Source organism: Carcharodon carcharias, chromosome 1 (genome assembly GCF_017639515.1).
Source record: "Carcharodon carcharias isolate sCarCar2 chromosome 1, sCarCar2.pri, whole genome shotgun sequence".
NCBI lineage: Eukaryota > Metazoa > Chordata > Chondrichthyes > Lamniformes > Lamnidae > Carcharodon > Carcharodon carcharias.
The window spans coordinates 140933182-140954794 of NC_054467.1; the positions used below are offsets into that span (position 1 = coordinate 140933182).

The window sequence follows — 21613 nt, forward strand, 5'->3', positions numbered from 1 at the left end:
CTAACTGTATTATGATCACTATCTCCAAAATTGGTTCACCACTGCTACTTCATCCACTTACCCAGCTTCATTTCCTAAGACAAAATCGAGAATTCCATCCTTTCTCATTGAGCTTGTTAAGTGCTGGCTAAAAAAGTTCTCTTGAATGCAATCCAAAAATTTTACACCTATTGTGTCGTTCGCACTGTTCGTATCCCAATTGATATTAGGGTAGTTTAAGTCCCCAACTATTACTACCCTATTGTTTTTGCATTCAGAAATCTGTCTACATATTTGCTCTTCTAACTTCCTTCCACTATTCGGGGGGGGTCAATAGTGCACTCCCAGCAGTATGACTGCCCCTTTTTCATTTCTGAGCTCAAGCCATATGGCCTCATTTGATTCATCTCATATCATCCCTCCTCACAGCTATAATTGATTCTTTAATCAATAATGCTACATCCCACGCCTTTTTATCCCCCTCCCTATCCTGCCTGAAAACTCTATATCCAGGGATGTTGATCTGCCATTTTTGCCCCTCCTTAAACCAAGTTTTCATCAGAGCAATGTTATTGTGCTGCCATGTGTCTATGTGTGCCCTCAACTCATCGGCTTTATTTGCTACACTCCTTGCATTTACATATATACCTTTTAACACTGCCAAATTCCTGTGCTGTATATTTTTTAGTCTGCGCTGCTTCTGTCTATCAGAGTCACTCACTAATTCTTCAACTCCCATTCCCTGTTCTGACTTTGCCCTCAGGTTCCCATCTACCTGACAAACTAGTTTAAACCCCCCACCAACAGCACTAGCAAATCTCCTTGCAAGGATATTCATCCCAATCCTTTACAGGTGTAGATTGTCCAGCTTGTACAGATCCCATCTTCCCCAGAACTGGTCCCAATGCCTCAGAAATCTGATGCCCTCCCTCCTTCACCAGCTTTCCAGCCATGCATTTAATCGCACAACTCTCCTACTTCCAGTCCCACATGCAAGTGAGTATAGAAGTAATCATGAGTTTATTGCTTTAGAGGTCCTGCTTTTCAATCTCCTTCCTTGCTCCCCAAAATCTGCTTTCAGGACCTCATCCCATTTCCTACTTAAGTCATTTGTACCAATGTAGACCAGGACCTCTGGCTGATCACCCTCCCCTAGAAGAACGTCCTGCAGCCGCTCTGTGATATCCTTGACCCTGGCACCAGGGAGGCAACATACCATCCTGGAGTCATGTCTACGGCCACAGAAATGCCTGTCTGTTGGCTAAAGTAACGAATCCCAATTCACTATAGCTCTTCCTTTCTTCTTCCTCCCCTCCGGTACAGCTGAGTTGCTCGTGGTGCCACAAACTTGGCTGCGACTGCACTCCTCCGAGGAACCAGCGCCCTCACCAGCTTCCAAAATGGAAAACCGATTTGTGAGCAGGACCACAGGGGACTCCTGCATTATCTGCCTAGTTTTCTTGGACTGCCTGGCAGTCACTCATCCTCTTTCTACCTCCAGGCTCCTGAGCTGCAGTGTGGCCACCTCTCTGAATGTGCTATCCATGTAGCTCTCAGCCTCATGGGGATAAGGGGGGGCGGGGGGGGGGGGTGGAGGGTGATGGTGTAGTGGTATTGTCACTGGACCAGTAATCCAGAGACCCTGGGTAATTCTCTGGGGACCTGGGTTTGAATCCCACCACGGCAGATGGTGGAATTTGAATTCAATAAAAATCTGGAATTAAAAGTCTAATGATGATCATGAAAGCATTGTCAATTGTTGTAAAAACCCATCTAGTTCACTAATGTCCTTTAGGGAAGGAAATCTGTTGTCCTTACCTGGTCTGGCCTACACGTGACTCCAGACTCACAGTAATGTGGTTAAATGCCCTCAGAAATGGCCTAGCAAGCCCCTCAGTTGTAACAAACCGTTACAAAGTCACAAAACAGGAATGAAAGCAGACGGACCACCTGGCATTGACCTAGGCACCGGAAATGACAACGGCAATTGCAGCCCTGTCGACCCTGCTAAGTCCTCCTAACTAATATCTGGGGGCTAGTGCCAAAAGTGGGAGAGTTGTCTCACAGACTAGTCAAGCAACAGCCTGACACAGTCGTCCTCACGGAATCATACCTTATAGATAATGTCCCAAACACCACCATCACCATCCCTAGGTATGTCCTGTCCCATGGGCAGCACAGGCCCAGCAGTGGTGCAGTACAGTGGTTTACAGTCAGGAGGGAGTTGCCCTGGGAGTGCTCAACATTGACTCTGGACTCATGAAGTCTTATGGCATCAGATCGAACATGGGTAAGGAAACTTCCTGCTGATTACCACATATCATCCTCCCTCAGCTGATGAATCAGTGCTCCTCCATTTTGAACACCACTTGGAGGAAGCGCTGAGGGTAGCAAGGGCACAGAATGTACTATGGGTAGGGGATTTCAATGCCCATCACCAAGAGTGGCTCAGTAGCACCACTGCTGACTGAGCTGGCTAAATCCTAAATGACATAGCTGTGGCAGGTGGTGAGGGAACAAACAAAAGGCAAAAAACATATTTGACCTCATCCTCACCAACCTGCCTGCTGCAGATGCATCTGTCCATGACAGTATCGGTAGAAGTAACTGCCGCACAGTTGTTGTGGAGTTGAAGTCCCACCTTCACATTGAGGATATTGTGTTGTGTGACACTATCACTGTGCTGAATGGGATAGATTTCGAACACGTCCAGCAATTCAAGACTGGGCTTCCATGAGGTCCTGTGGGCCATCAGCAGCAGCAGAATTGTACTCGAACACAATCTGTAACCTCATGGCCTGGCATATCCCCCACTCTACCATTACCATCAAACCAGGAAATCAACCCTGGTTCAATGAAGAGTGCAGAAGGGCATGCCAGGAGCAGCACCAGGCATTCCTAAAAATGAGGTGTCAACCTGTTGAAGCTATAACACAGGACTACTTGCGTGCCAAACAGCATAAGCAGCAACTGATAGACAGGGCTAAGCGGTCCCACAACCAACAGATCAGATCAAAACTCTGCAGTCCTGCCACATCCAGTCGTGAATGTTGGTGGATAATTAAACAACTCACTGGAGGAGGAGACTGCACAAATACCCCCAATTTCAAAGATGGAGTACTCTAGCACATCAGTGCAAAAGGTAAGGCTGAAGCATTTGCAAAAATCTTCAGCCAAAAGGGCCGAGCGGAAGACCCATCTTAGCTTCCTCCGGAGGTCTCCAGCATCACAGATGCCAGTCTTCAACCAATTCGATTCATTCCATGTGATATCAAGAAATGGCTGAAGGCTCTGGATGCTGCAAAGTCTATGGACCCTGACAATATTCCAGCAATAGTACTGAAGACTTGTTCTCCAGAACTTGCTGTGTCCCTAGCTAATCTGTTCCAGTACAGCTACAACACTGGCATCTACCTGGCTATGTGGAAAATTTCCCAGGTATGTTCTGTACACAAAAAGCAGGATGAATTCAACCCAGCCAATTACCGCCCCCTCAGTCTGCTCTCCATCATCAGTAAAGTAGTGGAAAGGACCAGCAACAGGGCTATCAAGCAGCACTTGCTTTGCTATAACCTGCTGACTGATGCCCAGTTTGGGTTCCGCCAGGGCCAATCAGCTCCTAACCTCATTACGGCCTTGGTTCAAACATGGACAAAAGAGCTGAACTCCCAAGGTGAAGTGAGAGTGACTGCCCTTGACATCAAGGCAGCATTTGACTGAGTATGGCATCAAGAAGCCCCAGCAAAACTGGAGTCAACAGGATTAAGGGGGAAAACTCTCCGCTGGGTGGAGTCATACCTAGCACAAAGGAAGATGGTTGTTGGTCAGTCATCTCAGCTCCAGGACATCATTGCAGGAGTTCCTCAGGGTAGTGTCCTCGGCCCAACCATCTTCAGCTGCTTCATCAATGACCTTCCTTCCATCATAAGGTCAGAAATGGGGATATTCACTGATGATTGCACAATGTTCAGCACCATATGCGAATCCTCAGATTCTGTCACAGTCCATGTCCAAATGCAGCAAGATCTGGACAATATCCAGGCTTGGGCTGACAAGTGACATCGTCCCTTGATGTTCAGTGGCATTACCATCACTAAATTCCCCACTATCAATATCCTGGAGGCTACCATTGACCAAAAACTGAGCTGGACTATCCATACAAAATACTGTGGCTACAAGAGCAGATCAGAGGCTAGGAATCCTGCAACGAGTAGCTCGCCTCCTGACTCCCCAAAGCCTGCCCACCATCTACAAGGCACGAGTCAGGAGTGTGATGGAATACTTCCCACTTGCCTGGATGAGCCACAATACTCCCACAACACTCAAGAAGCTTAACATCATGCAGAACAAAGCAGCCCGCTTGATTGGCACCACATTCTCAAACATTCATTCCCTCTGCCGCCGACGCACACTAGCAGCAGTGTGTACCATCTACAAGATGCACTGCATGAATTCACCAAAGCTCCTTAGGCAACACCTTCCAATCCCACAACCACTACCATCAAGAAGCTCAAGGGCAGCAGATAGATGGGAACACCACCACCTGGAAGTTCCCTCCCAAGTCACTCGCTGTCCTAAGTTGGAAGTTTATTGCCATTACTTCAGTGTCGCTGGGTTGAAATCCTGGAACTCCCCTCCTAACAGTATTGTGGGTGTATCTGCACTACATGATGCAGCAGTTCAAGAAGGCAGCTCACCACCACCTTCTCAAGGGCAACTAGGGATGGGCAATAAATGCTGGTCCAGCGAGTGAAGCCCACATCCCATGAATGAATAAAAATAAAAATCTGCCATAGTGACTCCAGCTGCCGCTCGAGCTCTGAAACCCGGAGCTCAAAGTTTGCCAGCTGGTGACACTTCCTGCATATGTCATTGTCTGGAACATCGGGAGCGTCCACGACTTCCCACAGAGTACAGGACACACATTCCGCATGACTGAGTTATCCTGCCATGGCTTCAATTTATTTCTTTTATGTTCACTTTATTTTACTTTGATTTACTTCTATTAACTTCATATTACGTGGCTCTACTTAACAAACCTTATCAAAAGTACAGATCCTACTTTATTTTAAACTTGAGGGTAGAATTTTACATCCTGGGCTAGCAATGTGTCTGACCCAATCGTGGGTAAAATTGGGTGAGAAGACATTGGGCGAGCGTCTCGACAGCATTGCGCCCCTGCACGATATTTAGTTTGGCGGGCAAGGGAAAAGTGCACCTGCTGACAATTAAGAGGGCGATTAAGCCCATTAATGGCGCAATTGACTCCGATTTTTCATTGCCCATCTAACCTTATGGTTGGTGAATGGGCGAATCGGCCAGACGGCCTTTGCTTTTTCATCACACCTTACCCAAGGGCAGGATGAAATTTCTGTGATGGAATAAAACAAAAATAAAGTTCTGTGGGCAGCATTTTTATCAGTTATATTTTCCAATGATTTTCAGGAAACGTCATCGTCTGTCCTCTTTCCACCCCCACCTGGCAGCGCTGAGCATTTCAGTGCACACCAACTTGCAAGTTAATTCCATTCCCCATGCTCCACCTTCACACAGTGGAAGATAGGAATCCCTCCAACCTCAGTAATGCATGCTGACTATACTGCGCATTAACAGTTCCAAGGAGGCATGGGGCAAGGGCTAGGGGTTCTTTGTGACCATTCTATCAGGACTGGGACTGTCATTAAATCGGGCATGCAAGTAATATACGAGGGCCTCCAGACATTGCTAAGCAAATGTGGGAGATAGTGTCCATTTATATGAGGATATCTGAAGAATTTTACTGAATGTGATCTGTTACCAGTTTCTCCAAATATTCAGCCAATTGAATTATTCATCTCGTATAAATACATATTGTCAATATTTTGGAATCTTTGTTCTTTTCCTAGGTCCGGATCTCATGAAAGTTTACAGTCAGGCCAATCTCTGCCTCTCCCACACTCATCTCCTCCTCTTCAGCTCCAGTCACCCAGCAGGTGGGCATCACAGAATGGATCAGTGGCACATCCAAACAGCCTTTGCTCAATTAAAGTGTGTCGCTACAGCTCAATTGTACCACCCAAAATATATAGATAAACAAAGGAATGCTGAGACTAGTTTAATCCTGATTCAGGATATTGAGAGGCAGGTGTATATCTAATGGTTATTTTTCTAGTAAAGTGTCAGATTAAAACCAACAAAGGTACTTATCATGTTTCATTCTTTGAAGAAGTAGCTTTGATCATTGTTTTTCTACTTTGTTTTGTAGGTCAGTCAGTGGGAAGAAGTTGTGCTCAACATGTGGGCTTCCTCTTGGAAAAGGCGCAGCCATGATCATCGAAACACTCAGTCTTTACTTCCATATTCAGTGTTTCACGGTGAGACCGTGCCCTAGTTCAAGAAGCTGTACTGTTAATTGGATTGTTGTCTATGTTGATGATGACCAGATATTTTCATAAATGGGGATCAGGGCAATATACTTGTGAATGAAAATATTATTTGTAGAAATTATTTTTATAATTCATTTATGGGATGTGGGCTTCGCTGGGTGGGCCAGCATTTATTGCCTATCCCTAGATGCCCTTGAGAAGGTGGTGGTGAGCTGCCTTCTTGAACCGCTGCAGTCCATGTGGTGTAGGTACATCCACAGTGCTGTTAGAGAATTTTGACCCAGCGACAGTGAAGGAACAGAGAGATATTTCCAAGTCAGGATGGTGAGTGACTTGGACTGGAATTAGTAATCTCAAAAAAAGAGAAAAGATCTTTTGGCCCATTAAGCATGCTCCTTTATTTTATTTGTTCATGGGATAGGATTCCTACTTCCTCTTCAGAAGGTGGTGGTGAGCCACCTTTTTAAACTGCTGCAGGCCATGTGGTGCAGGTACACCCACAATGCTGCTAGGGAGGGAGTTTCAGATTCTGAACCAGTGACAGTGGAGGAACAGCAATGTATTTCCAAGTTTGGATCTTGTGTGGCTTGGAGGGGAACTTGCAGGTGTTGGGTTCCCATGTGTCTGTGTCCTTGTCCTTCTAAGTGGTAGAGATCATGGGCTTGGAAAGTGCTGTTGAAGGAAACTTGATGAGTTGATGCAGTGCATCTTATATTTGGTACACATTACTGTCACTGTGCATTGGTGGTGGAGGACATGAATGTTTGTGGGTGGGGTTCCAATCAAGCAGGTTGCTTTGTCCTGGATAGTATCAAACTTCTTGAATGCTGTGGAGTGGCAAGTGGAGAGTATTCCATCACACTCCTGACTTATGCCTTGCAGATGATGGACAGGCTTTGGGGAGTCAGGAGGTGAGTTACTGTCCACAGAATTCCCAGATTTTGTCCTGCTCTTGTAGCCACGGTATTTATATGGCTAGTCCAGTTCGGTTTCTGGTCTATGGTAACCACCAGGATGTTGACAGTGGGGAATTCAGTGATGGTAATGCCATTGAATGTCAAGGGGTGATGGTTAGATTCTCTCTTGTTGGAGATGGTCATTGCCTGGCACTTGTGTGGAGTGAATGTTACTTGCCACTTAATGGCCCAAGCGTGAATATTGTCCAGGTCATGCTGCTCGTGGGCATAAACTGCTTCAGTATCTGAGGAGTTGTAAATGATACTGAACATCGTGCTATCATTAACGAACATCCCTGCTTCTGACCTGAAGTTGAAGGGAAGATATTGATGAAGCAGCTGAAGATGGTTTGGCCTAGGACACTACCCTGAAGAATTCCTCTCGCAATGTTCTGGGGCTGCAATGATTGGCCTCCAACAATCTCAACCATCTTCCTTTTTGCTAGCTTTCCTCCTAATTCCCATTGACCTCAAATTTATTAAGGTTCCTTGATGCCATACTTGGTCAAATGCTGCCTTAAATCAAGGGCAGTCATTCTCATCTCACCCCTTGAGTTCAGCTCTTTTGTGCATGTGTGGACCAAGGCTATAATGAGGTGGCCCCACTGGAACCCAAACTGAACATTATTGTTGAGTAAGTGCCACTTGATAGCATAGTCGGCGACACCTTTCATCTTTTTGTTGATGACTGATTGTAGTAATTGGACTGATTTTTCTGGCTTTTTTCAGACAGGACATATTTGGTAGTTTTCCACTTTGTCAGGTAGGCGCCATGCTGCACTGAAACAACATTTTTGGGGGTGTGGCTAGCTCTGGAGCACAATTCTTCTGGACTACAGCTGGAATGTTGTCAGGACCTATAACCTTGCTGTATCCAGTGTTCAGTGGTTTCTTGATGTCACATGGGGTGAACCAAATTGACCAAAAACAGAAATCTATGATGCTGGGGACCCCAGGAGGAGTCCATGATGGATCATCCACTTGGCACTTCTGACTGAAGATGTCTTTTGCACTGGCATCAGCAGAGGGAGGGCAGTATGTGATAATCAGCAGGCGGTTTCCTTGGCCATGTTTGAAATAATTCCATGAAGCTTCATGTGGTCCAGAGTGCCACCTCTCCCAACCGTATACCACTGTGCCGCTACTTCCGATGGATCTGGCGAACCGATGGGACAGCACATAGCTGGGTTGGTGATGGAGGACTCCGTGTCATTGGCTGTAAGTCCTCACTTAAAGTTGTGGTTCTGATCTTGAAAATCATGGCTTCACGTGAAAGAACTTTAAGTGAAACATTGGTTCCCATAGGAATCAAATTAAAACTGTAGTTAGGTTCTGTAGGACCTTAGTTATCAGAAAAAAATAATAAAACGTTATACCCGCTAATTTTAAATATTTTACATTGCTAAGTTCCTACATTGGTAAATGAAATAACTTCTAAAATAAAATAAGTTTAAAAATATAAGAGAAAAATGTAACCCTCTACCTACAGCACCTCCTGCTCGCTGCAGATCCTCCCTGTCACTGACCTCCAAGTTTTGGCCTCTCCCCGACCCTCCAGGTTACGGCCTCTCCCTTCCCCGACCTCCGAGTTGTAGTCCCTCCTGCTCTCCGACCCACCCTCTTACTGAACCCCCCACTCCATAAGTCACCTTCTCGCTGCTTCCCTCTCCTGGACCTGCAGTCCCCCATTGAGGATCCAAATCCGATCCAAAGCCGGAGCTCCAATGTTGTGGAAGTGCGATTCCTAATGGTGCAAAAGTGCCAAGCTGGGGCTGTTACAATCCACGTATTTTACCTGCCTCGCTGCTCTTCTACTGAGCTCTCACTTACAGTGACAGTTCAGGAGAGGGAAGCGGCGAGCACGAACATTTTAAAAAAAAATGGGGCGGAATCATCCCAGATTTGCACTAAGTGCGGTAGCGGGCATGAAAAAAGACATTTCATCCACTGTCCGCAATGGCAGGTTTTTGCGCCGTATCAGCTGCTTCCTGCCTCATTAATTAAAAAAGCCACAGGAAACAGGCTGTCTCACTGGTAGGCAGCCTCTGAATCGCCTGCCACACCATTACCTCAGCTTTTCCACACTCTGGGTACCATTTCTAAACTGCAGCCACGCAAACAGTTCTCAATGCTTGCAGCCCAGGACTGCTCCAGTGAAGAAATTGACCCCGAAAGTCAAGAAGAGTTCAGTGACGTGTCACTGGAATGCCTTTTGGAGGCTCACCGTGATGTCCTCCACTCTAATTATTAAGTTTCCTGAGAAAAGATCTACAATATTTCTCCCCGCTCCACTCCACTTACTCATGCATTAATAAACCTGGACTGATTGGCTGTTGTGAATATCTAGTTTGTAATTCTCATGTTTTAGTATATAAGTTTTAAAAAATTAAAATTTTAACTGTAGAAAGTGGGGGACTGATTATGAATCTGGTAAAAGTAACCTGAAGTAAATGTGATTTTAAAAAAGTTTGTAGTTTGATATACTTAAAAGGTTGGGGCCATGTTAAGAAATTAACAGCTAGAAAGGTAAGATCATAAACATCAGGTGGGCCAACTTAGCTAAAGAACTGAAGACATGACATCTGCAGTTCTTTCACTAAAGGGTAAGTCATTCATGTGGTTTCCCAGAATTATGGAAAGTTGTGGAATTAAAAGATAGTTTATTTGTATTTTACCTCAGAACAGGCCCATGTGTGTCACATTGCCAAAGAGATGGATGGACCTTAGTGAGATTCTTTGTTTTGTGTTTATCTTCGTGAATTCAGTTAGGGCAAAACCAGCAGGTAAGACTGGTTGAGGTTTGGAAAAGCAGCTAAGAGACTGTGTCAGCTTTGGCTCTTGTATAACTTTTAGCTCCTTGGAGGGCAAGAGATAAAGCCAAACCTACACCTGAAGTAGAGTAAATGCTAGATCTATTGTCCATGATGCAGCCTGCGATTGGGAGCTGGTATTCAGTATAAGACAAAGTTGGAAAGAGTAAAAATGACTGGAAGGTTTGTTTAGCAGAAAGCTAAAAGAAAAATCTACAGTAATCCTTTCAATAAAAGGTAGTTAAACTTGCTGCAGTTGGAGTTTTGGGAGTAATCACGTTGGTTGCAGCTTAAAACCATAGCAGCAGGCTGTTGGAAACCAAGGGTGATTTCTGATGTTTTAAGCCACGGTGCAGCTGTCACAGGGAAGTGCTTGAGCTGCATTGGTTCAAGAAGGCAGCTCACCACCATCTTCTCAAGGGCAATTAGGGATGAGCAATATATGCTGGCCTAGCCAGCAATGCCCACATCCCATGAATGAATTTTTTAAAAAGAGCTATGGAATTGAGATTCAAGAGGTCAGTAAAGAAATTGGAGTCACTTATGTTATGATCCCAGTTGATGTTACGACTGGACAAGTCAGATCCCAGGGTGGAACCTGGCTTGAAAGATCCCATTTTTTTTTTGTTTAGATATGCAGAGAGTAGCTACTGAACAGGGTCACAGGAGTCAGCTGATGAACTTTTAACAAAAGAATAAAACATTTATTAAACAAGAAAAGATGAACTATATTACAGCACTCCTTCACCGAACTATACCTTTTCCAGATATATACAGATTTGTAAGGATAACACAAGTTACAAAAGCTATCTTATACTCTAATGTACACAGTAAGTACACAGTCCATGTAAACTAATATACTAATAGGCGACCTGTGGTCAGACACATGACACTCTGAAACCAAATGACAGATGCCACCCAAAAAGATGCTATGGATCTCTCCTCAACTGCCCTCAGAAGCATGTCACACCATGAGCCAACCAGTCTCACTGAACTCCGTCTTTCATCTGAGGGTTTTTAATCTCCACTCTCGAAGAACTCTGGAATTTTCTCTGAAACAACACTTGCTCTCAGATGCCTTCCACAAGGGTCCACCTCCAGGGTTTTGAACTCTTCTGGATCATCACATGCATTCAAGATTCCTTCCACACATTCTCCCTCATTGACTCAGCCAAGCCAACAGAACACCACTGCTTCACATGCCCATAGTAAAGAGTTACAGACCTTCGGCTGTCTCCTTGGATCTTCCAATTCTTGCATGCCTATCTTGCTTTAAATCTGCATCTTGCAAGTTTATCCCTTTAAGCTTGAAGCTTGGAGCCTTCCTCTCTGCTCCTCACTCTTAGCTTCACTTAACAGGAGCTTTTCCAGGTTCCTGTTCATTCCCTTTGACTTAAACTGTCCTCTTAGGACCTTTCCTGTTCCATTCCCCTCGATTAAGGGACTTTCTTCTTTAGTTTCTGGAACCTGCTCCTACAGTTTCCTCTCCTGTCCAGCCTCTCTGGAACTCTGGCTTCAACTGAACTGAAACTGCTTTTCTAGTTTTCTCTGGGTGGAACTTTTCAGTGGGCGTGTGGGGGCGGGCCCAACACGCCGCACATAAAATGATGCGTGATGATGTTGGGCATGTGTCCCGACGTAATTGCGCTGAGTTGCAATGTTTTGTTTGGCGGGCGTGCACCAGAGTCGGCTGCGTACCCACTGCTATGTAAACTGCCTATGAAGGCCATGAAGGAAAACAAAAACAGAATTACCTGGAAAAACTCAGCAGGTCTGGCAGCATTGGCGGAGAAGAAAAGAGTTGACGTTTCGAGTCGTCATGACCCTTCGACAGAACTTGAGTTCGAGTCCAAAAAAAATGGAAATATAAGCTAGTTTAAGGTGTGTGTGGGGGGTGGGGGGGGGGAGGGGGGGTGGTGGGCGGCGGAGAGAGAGAGAGAAGTGGAGGGGGTTGGTGTGGTTGTAGGGACAAACAAGCAGTGATAGAAGCAGATCATCAAGAGATGTCAACAAATATAGAACAAAAGAACACATAGGTGTTAAAGTTGGTGATATTATCTAAGCCAATGTGCTAATTAAGAATGGATGGTAGGGCACTCAAGGTATAGCTCTAGTGGGGGTGGGGAGAGCATAAAAGATTTTAAAATATTTAAAAATAATGGAAATAGGTGGGAAAAGAAAAATCTATATAATTTATTGGAAAAAAACAAAAGGAAGGGGGAAGCAGAAAGGGGGTGGGGATGGGGGAGGGAGCTCAAGACCTAAAGTTGTTGAATTCAATATTCAGTCCGGAAGGCTGTAAAGTGCCTAGTTGGAAGATGAGGTGTTGTTCCTCCAGTTTGCGTTGGGGCTTCACTGGAACAATGCAGCAAGCCAAGGACAGACATGTGGGCAAGAGAGCAGGGTGGAGTGTTAAAATGGCAAGCGACAGGGAGGTTTGGGTCATTCTTGCGGACAGACCGCAGGTGTTCTGCAAAGCGGTCGCCCAGTTTACATTTGGTCTCTCCAATGTAGAGGAGACCACATTGGGAGCAACGAATGCAGTAGACTAAGTTGGGGGAAATGCAAGTGAAATGCTGCTTCATTTGAAAGGAGTGTTTGGGCCCTTGGACGGTGAGGAGAGAGGAAGTGAAGGGGCAGGTGTTGCATCTTTTGCGTGGGCATGGGGTGGTGCCATAGGAGGGGATTGAGGAGTAGGGGGTGATGGAGGAGTGGACCAGGGTGTCCCAGAGGGAGCGATCCCTATGGAATGCCGATAGGGGGGGTGAAGGGAAGATGTGTTTGGTGATGGCATCATGCTGGAGTTGGCGGAAATGGCGGAGGATGATCCTTTGAATGCGGAGGCTGGTGGGGTGATAAGTGAGGACAAGGGGGACCCTATCATGTTTCTGGGAGGGAGGAGAAGGCGTGAGGGCGGATGCGCGGGAGATGGGCCGGACACGGTTGAGGGCCCTGTCAACGACTGTGGGTGGAAAACTTCGGTTAAGGAAGAAGGAGGACATGTCAGAGGAACTGTTTTTGAAGGTAGCATCATCGGAACAGATGCGACGGAGGCGAAGGAAGTGAGAGAATGGGATGGAGTCCTTACAGGAAGTGGGGTGTGAGGTGCTGTAGTCGAAGTAGCTGTGGGAGTCGGTGGGTTTGTAATGGATATTGGTGGACAGTCTATCACCAGAGATTGAGACAGAGAGGTCAAGGAAGGGAAGGGAAGTGTCAGAGATGGACCATGCGAAAATGATGGAGGGGTGGAGATTGGAAGCAGAATTAATAAATTTTTCCAAGTCCCGACGAGAGCAGGAAGCAGCACCGAAGTAATCATCGATGTACCGGAGAAAGGCTTGTGGAAGGGGGCCGGAGTAGGACTGGAACAAGGAATGTTCCACATACCCCATAAAGAAACAGGCATAGCTGGGGCCCATGCGGGTACCCATAGCCACACCTTTTATTTGGAGGAAGTGAGAGGAGTTGAAGGAGAAATTGTTCAGCGTGAGAACAAGTTCAGCCAGACGGAGGAGAGTAGTGGTGGATGCGGATTGTTCGGGCCTCTGTTCGAGGAAGAAGCTAAGGGCCCTCAGACCATCCTGGTGGGGGATGGAGGTGTAGAGGGATTGGACGTCCATGGTGAAGAGGAAGCGGTTGGAGCCAGGGAACTGGAAAGTGTCTGCGAGTTGACGCTCAGCCTCCGCGAGGTAGAGGTGACCTCCTACCTCTCCCTGGACCATGACCCCACCACTGAACATCACACCATTGTTTCCAGGACTGTCACTGACCTCATCTCCTCTGGGGATCTTCCTCCCACAGCTTCCAACCTGATAGTCGCCCAACCTCGGACGGTCCGCTTCTATCTCCTACCCAAAATCCACAAACAGAACTGCCCCGGTAGACCGATCGTCTCAGCTTGCTCCTGCCCCATAGAACTCATTTCTCGTTATCTTGACTCCCTTCTCTTTCCCCTTGTCCAGTCCCTTCCCACCTACATCCGTGATTCCTCTGACACCTTACGTCACATCAACAATTTCCAGTTCCCTGGCCCCAACTGCTTCCTCTTCACCATGGACGTCCAATCCCTCTACACCTCCATCCCCCACCAGGATGGTCTGAGGGCCCTTAGCTTCTTCCTCGAACAGAGGCCCGAACAATCCCCATCCACCACTACTCTCCTCCGTCTGGCTGAACTTGTTTTCACGCTGAACAATTTCTCCTTCAACTCCTCTCACTTCCTCCAAATAAAAGGTGTGGCTATGGGTACCCGCATGGGCCCCAGCTATGCCTGTCTCTTTATGGGGTATGTGGAACATTCCTTGTTCCAGTCCTACTCCGGCCCCCTTCCACAACTCTTTCTCCGGTACATCAATGATTACTTCAGTGCTGCTTCATGCTCTCGTCGGGACTTGGAAAAATTTATTAATTTTGCTTCCAATCTCCACCCCTCCATCATTTTCACATGGTCCATCTCTGACACTTCCCTTCCCTTCCTTGACCTCTCTGTCTCAATCTCTGGTGATGGACTGTCCACCAATATCCATTACAAACCCACCGACACCCACAGCTACCTCGACTACAGCTCCTCACACCCCACTTCCTGTAAGGACTCCATCCCATTCTCTCAGTTCCTTCGCCTCCGTTGCATCTGTTCCGATGATGCTACCTTCAAAAACAGTTCCTCTGACATGTCCTCCTTCTTCCTTAACTGAGGTTTTCCACCCACGGTTGTTGACAGGGCCCTCAACCGTGTCCGGCCCATCTCCCGCGCATCCGCCCTCACGCCTTCTCCTCCCTCCCAGAAACATGATAGGGTCCCCCTTGTCCTCACTTATCACCCCACCAGCCTCCGCATTCAAAGGATCATCCTCCGCCATTTCCGCCAACTCCAGCATGATGCCATCACCAAACACATCTTCCCTTCACCCCCTCTATCGGCATTCCGTAGGGATCGCTCCCTCCGGGACACCCTGGTCCACTGCTCCATCACCCCCTACTCCTCAACCCCCTCCTATGGCACCACCCCATGCCCACGCAAAAGATGCAACACCTGCCCCTTCACTTCCTCTCTCCTCACCGTCCAAGGGCCCAAACACTCCTTTCAAATGAAGCAGCATTTCACTTGCATTTCCCCCAACTTAGTCTACTGCATTCGTTGCTCCCAATGTGGTCTCCTCTACATTGGAGAGACCAAATGTAAACTGGGCGACCGCTTTGCAGAACACCTGCGGTCTGTCCGCAAGAATGACCCAAACCTCCCTGTCACTTGCCATTTTAACACTCCACCCTGCTCTATTGCCCACATGTCTGTCCTTGGCTTGCTGCATTGTTCCAGTGAAGCCCAACGCAAACTGGAGGAACAACACCTCATCTTCCAACTAGGCACTTTACAGCCTTCCGGACTGAATATTGAATTCAACAACTTTAGATCTTGAACTCCCTCCTCCATCCCCACCCCCTTTCTGTTTCTTCCCCCTTCCTTTTGTTTTTTCCCAATAATTTATACAGATTTTTCTTTTCCCACCTATTTCCATTATTTTTAAATCTTTTATGCCCCCCCACCCCCACTAGTGCTGTACCTTGAGTGCCCTACCATCCATTCTTAATTAGCACATTCGTTTAGATAATGTCACCAACTTTAACACCTATGTGTTCTTTTGTTCTATTGTTGGTGACATCTTTTGATGATCTGCTTCTATCATTGCTTGTTTGTCCCTACAACCACACCAACCCCCTCCACTTCTCTCTCTCCGCCCCCCCACACACCTTAAACTAGCTTATATTTCAACTTTTTCTTGGACTCGAACTCAAGTTCTGTCGAAGGGTCATGACGACTCGAAACGTCAACTCTTTTCTTCTCCGCCGATGCTGCCAGACCTGCTGAGTTTTTCCAGGTAATTCTGTTTTTGTTTTGGATTTCCAGCATCCGCAGTTTTTTTGTTTTTAAGGCCATAAAGGATCTAGTTAAGGTTATTGTAAACATTGCCCATCCAATATTAAAGTTGGCAGGCAGGTGAAAAGGCCAAGTGGCCTTCGGGTTTTTTAGGAAACCTCATCCATGAGCTTTTATTAAATAAATTTTAATATTTTCAAAAAATAAAAGCATGTCCCATCTCATGTGACACAGTCACATGAGAGGGCATGTTTACGTAAAGTTATAAATCTATCACTTAATACTTTCAGAAGCCCTGCAGTCTCCATGAAAGAGCGCTGGTCCGACTCTCCCTCTCCCCCCCCCCCCACCTGCACAGGTAGCACTGAGTGTTACCGCCCGCGTCTTACATTGGACGGGCCTTAATTGGCCCGTCTGCGTTAAATGGCAGCACAGAGCTGATCACGGGCAGCCATCGGCTCTGCACCCGTCACAGTGAGCCCGCCCACCAATGGAAAAATTCTGCCCTCTGTCCCTGTGGTCCCTCTCTCTAGACCCCTGTTGCTAAGCAACTACAGTTTTTTTTAAACCCTGCATTTGTTGTAGCTTCCCTCCAAGAGTTGTAAAACTTTCATTAAAATGCAGGCACCTTTTAAAGTGAAACTAAAACTCAACCTCCCCTTTTTGTTAACACACAATTACAGAAATACAATTTAAACTTAAAGTTGAAACTTAAACTTAAAGATATACCTTATTCCTAACACACCCAAATACAAATGTAACTTACTTAAACTATCCCTATTTCCTAACACTTTGCCAAAAGCTAGTGGAATGACCACCCATGAAACCTTGTACTTTGGCGAATAGCTGGAATGCTGAAAAGAAATCAGTGAATTCTGGAGAGCGGTGACATGAATTTATAGTTGGTCCCAGGAAAAGTGAAACAACCTTAAAGATTTTGTAAGATAAGGAAACTCTTGTGGGAAAGTAAAAAATAGAAGTGAATTATACCATATGTCTTTATTAGTTAATAGCCCTTTGCTTAACTCTTTTTATGATAAAGTTTGATTTTGTTTAAAAACATGAAATCTTGTGACGTAGTTCTGTCAGTTAATTGCTGGTTATTTGGATTTCTTCTTCAGTTAACAATCCCTAACTGATTGCAACAAAATAATATTTCTGTTACCTAATAGTTACCTAATAGAGAAAGAAACACTGGGCAGAGTTTTCCGTGCCTGCTGGCGTTGGGCGTGTTCGGCGACGCGAGCGGACAATATGTCGAGGCGGCCAGAAATCAGTTTCACAATGTTGAGAAACCTGCTTGTGATCATCCGCTCAGCCCATTGATGGCAGGCTGCGTTTCCTGCCATTGGACGTCAGAAACCTCATGACAATACAACTGCACATCACTATAAGGCCAGCCCACCGGAATCATCAAACCCCACCCCCACCCCCCAGCATCAGGCTAGATCGTTCGCACACGTCCATGTGATTGCACGCCGACGTGTTTCACAACAGCATATATAAGGTGTGCACTTGGCAGGCTGCACTTAGAGGGGAACTCAGAAGTGAGTGCACAGTAACGTTGCACAGTGCTTGCCTGAATCGCCTGTTGGATGTTAAAGCTGAGGCATGTTGGAGGACAGGGCAAGGGCTGCCCTCCAGTAGCACACAAGCATGTGCAGGGTGGTGGGGGGGGGGAAGGAAAAGGCCATGCATTAGGGAGACCTGGTATAAAGTGACCATTCCTCTACAGCTGAGACAGTTCAGACACAGCCACTTTGGCATTCATGGAGTGGGGTTTCTAGCTTATCTGCCCACTCAAGAAACACAGATGCATGAAAGTGCCACCAACTGCTCCAGAGCTTTTCACCCCTCAGGCACAGGCTGCAAAGTATTGTGTTTTAGTAGCCTGCAGAACAGTTGGACGACTGGGCACATTGTACAATCTCCATGCTAAAGCTGGCCATGGAGCAGTCAGTGGTGGAGGTGCTCACAGCCCCTTGCAATGTCAGCATCCCGGTTTGGACCAGCATCCCCCAAGGTTCAAGCTAGCAGTGCAGCCTTGCAGTGCGAGTTAGGAGAATGCCTGAGCTGAGAGCACAGCATGCAGTCCAATGGGCAAAGCTACCGCCAATCGGTCAGGTGAAGTGGGGCGGAGGTGGGTGTGGTTTTGGGCAGCCATGCTGTGCACTAATCTCTGGCCATCCAAGTGGTGGCAAGCACTCTCCAGGATGTGTTAGAGGACCTTCAGACTTAACCAAGAGAGGTTTTGAAAACACCCAAGCTAACCCATGTGTCTCCCTCTTTCATCCTGCAAGAGGAGTACATCAGGAGCCTGGTGAACTAGCTGTATGCCTTGATGGAGAACAGAGCAATGGAGGCATTTGGCTGCGCAGAAGGAGGAGCAGCACCCTCAGGAGGGCGGCTGGGGCTCCTGCACATGCCGCTGAAGAGCAACAGCGAGACATTGTTGGTCGGTGCTGAGCTAGGCCCAAGGTCTATAACCACCACCTTTCATCCCTGCAGATGACCGAGAACCTGTACTGCCGAAGACTGCACACATCTTGGGAACTGGTTGGTCACATCTGCTACCTGCTGCAGGATTTGGCGCCACGGGAGCATGGAGGGTATCCACTGCCAGTGGTTGTGAAGGTGACCGCAGTGCTCAATTTTTACACTAGTGGCTTCTTTCAGGGCTCCGCAGGTGGCCTCTGTGGAATCTCTCAAGCCTTCACCCACAAATGCATCCATGAGGTCACAGATGCCATCTTAGTGAGCTCACACAAGTTTGTGCATTTCGCCCTGGACCAGGATAGCCGGGATGCAAAAGCAATTGGATTTGCCCAGATCTCAGGTTTGCCACTGGCGCAGGGCGCCGTTGACTGCACTCATGTGGCACTCAGATCTCCATTGCAACAAGCAGTCAACTATGTCAATCGCAAGGGCTTCCATTCGCTGAATGTGCAGCTGGTGTGCGACCACCACAAACACATCCTGAAGGTCTGCGCACGGTTTCCAGGGAGTGTCCCTGACTCCTACGTTCTCAGTCGGTCACAGGTACCTGACGTCTTCCAGGGTCCACAGAGGCTGCAGGGATGGCTCCTCGGGGATAAGGGCTACCCACAGAGGATGTGGCTTATGACACCCATGCAGTGGCCTCAGACTGCAGCAGAGCGAAGGTATAACGGGGCTCATGCTGCAACTCTCACCTTAAAGGAGCAAACCATCGGGATGCTGAAGATGAGGTTCCGGTGTCTGGAACAATCAGGAGGAGCCTTGCAATACAGTCCACAGTGAGTGTCACGCATCATCATTGCCTGCTGTGCCTTTTACAACTTATCGCTGGAACGGGGAGAGGAGCTGGCTGAGGAGGAGCTGGAGGTCTCCTCCCATGAGGAGGACATCGATGGTGAGGAGGTTCTCGGAGGTGATGATGACACCGATGAGGCGCTCACACTGGCCAGACGAGGCAGGCGCACTTGCGAGGCCCTAGTAGCTGTTAGATTTGAGGAGGATGATAACGACATGCAATGAAGAGACCCCAAAGATCCTCAATTGAAGGAGGAGGATGATGATGACATGCAGTGAGGACACTCCATAAACCTTCACATTGCATCTGTGAATTTCTGACTCCTGTCTGGCTGAGGGAAGCTTGATTGTGCTCTGTGATCAGGGTCATATCATGGAGATGCAGACATGAAACATGAAAAGTACCCGTTCCTTTGTCTGCCTTCAGTGCCTGAGCCCTGGAGCTGCTAGGGTCACAGGAAGAGGTGATTTGGGTGAGCCAGATACTTCCAGAGTCACCTGGATGGATGGCCCAGGTGTGTGCACCTGCTGATTCTCCTCCCCATGGATGCCCCGGACCCCTCACTGAATTCTTGAGGAGCAGGGGTAGCTGGAGTGAGATCAAGCTGCCCAGCAGTCCTCCTGCGTACACACTGTTGGGGGCCATCTATAGCATCAGTGCTGGAGTTCAGCCCGCACATGGAGTAACACCCTGGACCAAGATCTCCATGGCAGCTGCCATCCTGCCCGTGTTGACCTCGGTGCGTTGCAATGCCGGCACTATCACCTCAGTCTGAAGATGGACAGACGGACTCTTCCATCGTGCCTTGCATTCTGAGGAGTGCAGCGGTCATCTCTTCCTGATGTTCCCTAGCTTGCCTTTGCAGCTCCAGCAACTGTGACATGACCAAGTCCAGAGGCTCACCATCTGACTCGGACTCAGCAACGTTCTGGCCTCCAGCAGTCCTCTGAGTGCCAGGGACCTGGGAAGTCCCTGTCTCCGCCTGCTGTGGATCAGAAAGTGCGATGTGGTCACCAGATTGTGATCCTGGGGCTGCTGTAAAGCTGAGTCTCACCGAGGTGTGTGTCTCTGTGCTGGTGCAGGGTGTGGGTGAGCGCTGTGACAGGACTTCAGGGAGGGTGCCTTCAGATTCCTCTTCAGAGGTTTTCTCGGGGCTTGATTGGAGGCTCTGGGTCATGGGCTCCCTCGGCTGTTTCCCAGATATGCCTGTGGAAGCAAGGAGAGATAATTAATGCATGGCAGTGGCCTGTGAAACAGGACACATCACTCACAGCATAGCTGTCTGATGGATGTTGCACTGTTGAATCTCACTTGGTAGAGCACCACCAACTGCACCATCAGCACAGGAATGATCCAGATCCTTGCCAGCCAGCTGGATGGCTCTTTTCAAAGTCTGAGAGGGCCTTGATTGTGATGCTTGGACATTTTTTCCCTGATTTTAAAAACTTTATTTCCTGGGTTTCAGGTCTTCAGCTATCTGAGGCAGCTCTTTGTCTTTAGGGAGCTTCCTGTCAGCATCGCCCATGCCCGTGTTGACATCATCACCCACCCTCCTCCCACCCCCAGCCTGGCAGCACTGAGCTTTTCAGCTCGCACTTCACGTAATTGTGTTCGGGAGCCGATCGCAGTTGGGGCCCGTTTCCCGGCCGCTCCTGGGACCGCTGATTGTGCCCACCTGCCGAGCTGAAAATTCAGGCCTTTGTTACTTTAGGGGCAGTGATTGGGCATGGTAAGAGGTCGATAAAACAACAATATAGAACACCAATGTTTAAATGAAAGGTGCCCTTTATGTAAAATGCCAGATCATCTCCTATTCCCAACGTCATCATGTGCTTGCGCAATATTTCGGTTAGCGGGCACACGCTGGAGTCGGCAGCACACCCGCCAACAATTAAAGGCCTATTAAGGCCATTAAAAAGTTAATTAAAAGAAATTCTTCGCTGCCCATCCAACCTTACGGTTGGCAGGCAGGTGAAAAGGCCAAACAGCCTTTGCACGTTTTTGGAAACCTCATCCATGGGCGGGATGAAGTTTCCAAAAACAAATAAAAATAAAAGTCTTTAAATTTCATTTATAACATGTCTCTGCTCATATGATAGAGCCACATGAGGGACATGTTTCATTACATTTTTAGTTTTTAATTTTTTTTTCATATCTCTTCATCTCCCTGAGGCAGCTCTGTGTCTCAGGGAGATTATGAAGCGCGCGGTCTCATGCATGCGCAAAGTTTGCATTCGCCCCGCTCATCCTCCCCTCCCTACCTGCACAGCCAGTGCTGCCACTCACATTTCACGCTGGACAGGCCTTAGTTGGCCCTCCAGCCTGAAATTGCGTGT

General features: G+C 47.5%; 1 protein-coding gene across 16 annotated transcripts in view; it reads left to right on the plus strand.

The window, feature by feature from the left end:
- Positions 1-21613, plus strand: part of LOC121287879 (LIM and calponin homology domains-containing protein 1-like) — a 518147-nt gene that overhangs the window by 484676 nt on the left and 11858 nt on the right. For 15 of the 16 annotated variants that reach the window (XM_041205922.1, XM_041206524.1, XM_041206013.1 and 12 more), the window contains 2 exons: positions 5865-5951; positions 6224-6332. In XM_041205922.1, coding sequence (XP_041061856.1) covers positions 5865-5951; positions 6224-6332 — 196 coding nt within the window. The remainder of the gene's footprint in view (positions 1-5864; positions 5952-6223; positions 6333-21613) is intronic. The other variant, XM_041206441.1, reaches the window with a different exon arrangement.